Source organism: Carya illinoinensis, chromosome 15, assembly GCF_018687715.1.
Source record: "Carya illinoinensis cultivar Pawnee chromosome 15, C.illinoinensisPawnee_v1, whole genome shotgun sequence".
NCBI classification, from domain to species: domain Eukaryota; kingdom Viridiplantae; phylum Streptophyta; class Magnoliopsida; order Fagales; family Juglandaceae; genus Carya; species Carya illinoinensis.
In genome coordinates, this window is record NC_056766.1 from 5,705,590 (window position 1) to 5,710,874 (window position 5,285).

The 5,285-nt window shown below is 36.7% G+C and overlaps 1 protein-coding gene across 2 annotated transcripts; it reads right to left on the reverse strand.

Moving 5' to 3' along the window:
- Positions 1-4,001, reverse strand: LOC122296184 (amino acid permease 3-like). Of its 2 annotated transcripts, none has more exons than XM_043105659.1 (7): positions 3,846-4,001; positions 2,153-2,282; positions 1,760-1,993; positions 1,558-1,651; positions 1,237-1,451; positions 992-1,131; positions 1-902 (listed from the first exon to the last, which is right to left on the reverse strand). In XM_043105659.1, exons 1-7 carry the CDS (start codon positions 3,849-3,851, stop codon positions 249-251), a joined length of 1,473 nt encoding a protein of 490 aa, XP_042961593.1. In that variant the 5' UTR covers positions 3,852-4,001; the 3' UTR covers positions 1-248. The 2 variants fall into 2 exon arrangements, with proteins under 2 accessions (XP_042961593.1, XP_042961594.1); XM_043105660.1 differs by lacking the exon at positions 3,846-4,001 and adding an exon at positions 2,510-2,835.
- Positions 4,002-5,285: the final 1,284 nt, after the last annotated feature.

A 5,285-nucleotide genomic window follows, 5' to 3' on the forward strand; every position in this document is an offset into this window, starting at 1 on the left:
TTTGAAGGAAGTAATTAGCTTTGGATAGAACTTTTGCTTAATTCCAATATCTTACATACAGGGTGCCGTCTTTCTTTCCTTGAAAACAGTAAAAAGAAAAACAGAAATCTGCTAAGCAATAACCATGATAGTTAACAACACCCATTTAAGCTTGTTATGAACATGAACAAGAATTGAAATTCGAAAGACTCTTTCGTTCTTTGCTTTAGATCAGTTGCTCTGCAATGATGATTGCGTTGAACTTCTACCTAGTAGCTGGTGGCGAAGGGCTTATAAGACTTGAGATCAAGAACAACCCCCGCAATTGAGCCAGCAGCTGCGGCTATGGTGATGACGAGGCAAGCAACACTCAGGATTTGAAGGCAGAGCCATTTTGTGCTCCACTTGGGTATCTTCTTTTGCACTATATACATCTCCACAGGGAAGTAAACTGTGAGAGGCCAAAAACCCAGAGCCCCAAGAAGTCCTACCACGTCATTAAAGAAGGGTAGAAGCATTGATATCAGAGTGGTTATGATCACAAAAATTGTCCTCCAAACCAACCGGAAGAGGTTGAGTCTGTAGGGACGGAAACCAGGGATCGGGATTATGATGTCTTTGTTGATAAAATCACTACCCGGGAATCTTTCTTTTACGCTTTTCTCAATGAATGCGTAAAGGGGTTGGCAATAAACTTGGTATGCACCAACAAGGTGGATTACTATGGCAGCATTTGCTATGTCCAGAAGCCAATATGGGTTATAGAAACCGAAACCGGTGAGGAGGTTTCCGGGGGCGAGGTCCCCAAAAGCAGCATAACCCATGCAGCCACAGAGCATGTAGAAAAGGGTCGTGACTGCAACACTAAGTAGAGTGGCCTTCTTCATTGTCTTGGACTCTGAAGGTGGGGATTTAACTGTGTCCTGTTTTTAGCCAGTATTAGTTAGTTCAACATGTAAACTCAACGATAAGTAGAAAATAGAATTTATGAAAATTTGGCACAAAAATATACCTGAATTTCAATAAGGATCATGGAGTAAGAGTACGCAAAAGCTATGTCCCCCAGTGCTTGGAAGCTCCTCCATATCTTTTGTGTTTGAGTCACAGTGCCAATGCTTATTCCAGTCAGACTTCCCCTGAACTTTCCAGTTTCTGATGATTGAGCAAGTAAAGAGCAAAACCCAAGTTAATAAATATGTCAAGTTTCTGGAAAATGAATAAGTTAAAAAAACTGATAAACAGGAAGTTAATATATACCTGCAACTTTGGCGACACCAAGGCCAAGACCAATTGTTGAATAAGTGAAGGACATCACAGCTGCCACAATGGAGAGCCACCACAACTGATCGAAGTCGGGAATTTGAGAGAAAAGTATTTCAATGACGCCAAAAGCAATCATATAAGGATTGCTGTTGATTTGGCATCGATCTTTGCCTTGACTGCTGTGGAAGCAATTAGACCTTTTGATTGCCCTGTTTGATCAAAACCAAAAAGACCCATTAAGCGCGCCCTGGAGAGTTCCAAACACCACTATTAACAACAAATGGAAATCCCATCTCCACATGATTTCAAACTTACATCATGCTTATGGATGATGCTATGGTGTAGCCAATGGCTACTCCAAAGAGGTTCAAGTACTGAACTAGCCCACATATCTTGACCTTTGCTCCACCTAGAATATTAAAAAAACCACAAACAGATTAAGATTTAAAACTTCAAAAGAAATCAACTTTTTTAGTTTAAGCCAAAAAGAAAAAGATTAAAGCGCTGGAAAATTTACCAAGGTTTGATCGCACAGCATCCATGTAGGTATAGTTTCTCTTGCCAGTGTGAGGGCCCCCAGAACGATAACATGCAGAGAGGAGTGTGGAAGTGTAGTAAGTGACAAAAGAAAACAACAACATGACTGCAGGGCCAGCAACCCATCCCAGCTGGCCAATGGCCCAAGCCAAGGACAAAACCCCAGACCCAATCACAGCTGTTATTATGTGAGCACTAGCAGTCCAAACCGTCCCTGGATGAAGAAATCACATGGAAAACAATCGAAAACTTAGTAACAAACACATTCAAACCAGAACCATTTTTGGTTAGCATTTATGGGAGGTACTTTTGCTGCTCCAAAGAAAGAGCCCAAATCTTTAAAATTACTGAAGATTGTGCTATGGAAATTTACCCGTTCGCTTGAGACGACCATCGTCGTCAAAGCACTTGGAGCCGCCTTGTGGATGGACGTCGACTGAGACATCGAAAACTTGGTGGTGGGAAAGCTGGTTTTTTGCTGCAATGTTCTCACCCATCTTTGTCTAGGAAAGGAAACCAACACAAAACAAGCCTTTTGTGTGAGATACAAAAGAAGCACCAACGTCCCCCTTTTTCTTTTATCTCTAAACTAACCTCAATAAAAGTCTGTGCACTGATTAATATGCAAGTGAGAGAGAGAGAGAGAGAGAGAGAGAGCAGAGACAGTTAGCAGTGTATGTATGTTTTTAACTCTTCACTGATATCAACTGACACTGAGATTGATACACACCCCAAGAGTCACAGAACCCAAAGAGATTCAGAAAACTTGAGAGGGTTTGCTGCAAAGAGATTTGAGATCAGCTTGGTGTCTCTGAGACTTTATGCAGTTGAAGAGTGAATTGAATTTGGGGAATGGGGAGGGGGGTATATATATAGCGGTAGCTCTGCTGCTGCGAATGTGAGCTTGAGAGGTGGGGACAATGGCACAGACCCACGTGGTTAAAATACTCCAAGAGTGCGCTGTCTATTCGTCAACGACCGACTCTATATTTTCGCGTTCCTCACACACGCACGCACCCCCTACGGCCATAAGGCCACCCCAATTTGACTCGAACCAGCATAGATTTTCTCTTCCTTAAGTTCTTCCCTTTTCTTGATTTTCTCCCTTCTTTCCTTTCACTTTTTGCTTCTTTCATGGAATGGAATTATGGAAATATCTGGGTGCCCAGAGCCTTCGTAAAAAGGTAACTTTTCCTGTGTAAGCACTCAACTCTGATCCGAACCGTAGTATATGACAAAGTTAAATCTCTTTGAGAAAAATATCAATTTTTTAAGCTCTTTTCAAATCCTATCAAATATATTTATCATTTGTTTGTGCTTACTGCTTAGACAGGGAACCTTGAGTTTAAAATGAGATTCCTTAATGCTAAAAAAAAAAGTATAATTGTACATTTATTTTTCTATCTAAAGTAATACTAGATACAGTTATAATATCTATAAATCATGCGCGCTCTATTTGAAAAATAATAAAATATTTAACGGCTTCGTAGTTGTATAATATAAGCATTTTTTTGGGTGTTTAGAGAGGTGTCATACAGTATACTTTTGTGTTTTCATGGTATCTTTCTTCCACTTTCACCTTCACGTACACATGAACAATGAATTATATATCCTTCATAAACATGCAAGTTTATATGTTTCAAATATCATAAAACCCTAGTTAGACCAATCTTTATTTGTACTTAATCGGTCACTTAACATTTAAATAGAAGCTTCTGCATTTGAACTAACCAAAGATATCAATAAGTAATTCATCTTTTCAACTAACAGAAGCTCAACCAAGTTGGCTTTTACAGCTAAATTGACCTTGATTTGACAATTTCAAGTACATTTTCACACAAGTAATGAGTAATACTAGTTACAAATTTCAAATAAAAAAATTTCTTACAGTTTTTTTGTAAAAATAGAGGTACCAGTCTTTTACAAAGAGATTACGCGAGGTTTGTCTATTTGAAACTTATACAAATCATTTATAACTAAAATAAAATGATATAGCTTACATGCATGCATGCTAACAATGGTTATAAAAAAGCAATCATGAAACAAAAGCTTCTTGAAATTCTTACCTTCATTTTCACCCTTCTTTCCCTTTACAATATATGCAGGTTCCTTTGTCTAAATGGCTGCAGGAACCCTCAAGAAAAACTAATAGAGAGAAGGGTTAGCTGTGCATCTCTTGGAACACTTGCACCCTTTAAATAGCAGAACTCTCAATAACTAAAAACAATAATTTAATATATCTCTTAAAAAGCCAAGCTTTGAATTTTATCACAAATTCTCACGTGTGTGGCCTCTCCTCCACCCTTACCGAAAGATAGAATATGGTTCCCTAATAATTCATTCCAATATGCATTAATATAAGAGTATGTAAGCCACTGAAAGGAAAGGCCATTAAAAATCAGTCAAAAATTGTCAGAAATGATCCTAGACCATCACCCTTAGCAGAAATGATTGCTATAAATATTGATAGGTAGGTGGACATGACATGTTGTTCTTATTCCCCCTCTTTTGTTAATTCCCAATGACTTAGGAAAGAAAGGTCATTAGACAAAACCACAAAGGCATAGAGCATGCCCTTATATCTTTACAGAGTACATAAGAAGTTCGATCCTTTTTCTGGTTTCTCAAGTTATATTTATTTTTTCTGGTTCTCAATTAGTTTATTAGACGCTAATCTTGATGAAGGATCGAGATATCCAAAATGGGGTGCTAACCATATTCCCATTTAGAAAATTAGTTGCTTTTATTAAGAGAAATGTTTTAGCAACAGAGAGATTTTACAAAAATAAACTTACAAGCTGACGTGATTTGATATGATATATTAGATTATAAAGTTTATTTTTGTTATATATTAGCCTACACTAATTTAGAATAAGTAAAATTATATACAGTCACTTTTGCGTATTATTTGTGCAATTTATTGATGTGATTAACTGCATTAATCTTTTTAATACATAATTAATCACATAAGTAGAATGCGTAAAAGAGTACGTAAAAGTGATTGCATATAAAATATTTTTTCAATAATATAATTCAAATATATGTGTGCGCGCGCAGCACAAGGACCAAAGAAATAAAGCTACAGTGGTAGCTCCCCAAATATTCACCAAGAGATATAGCCATGCCAGTTCAAATTTATAAGCACCACTGATACAATATTCATGTAGTACGTATTGTTGCAAGAGAGACAGATTCGAGTGGCACTGGTTTTTTTGTTGTCGGAAAAGTGAAAACCCATGTTCCAGAATAGAACCTGGATTCCTCTTTATTATTGTCCCTCCCACTATAAGATTAAATTCATTTTAGATAGAAAAAAAAAGTAATATTAAATACAGTTTTAAAGTGAGTAAGCTCTCGTTTGGTTATACATATGAGATAAGATATTTTGAATAGTAATAAATAAAATATTATTATAATATAATTTTTTAATATTAATTTTATATTGTGATTTGAAAAAGTTAATTTGTTCATTATATTTTATATGAGAATTTGAAAAAGTTGTAATT

Excerpts from the sequence above, each read along its gene's own strand:
- LOC122296184 (XM_043105659.1), bottom strand. Across the intron at positions 1,652-1,759 it reads TGCTGTGCGATCAAACCTTG|GTGGAGCAAAGGTCAAGATA; the intron begins GTAAATTTTCCA and ends TTAATATTCTAG. Across the intron at positions 1,452-1,557 it reads GCATCATCCATAAGCATGAT|GGCAATCAAAAGGTCTAATT; the intron begins GTAAGTTTGAAA and ends TTGATCAAACAG.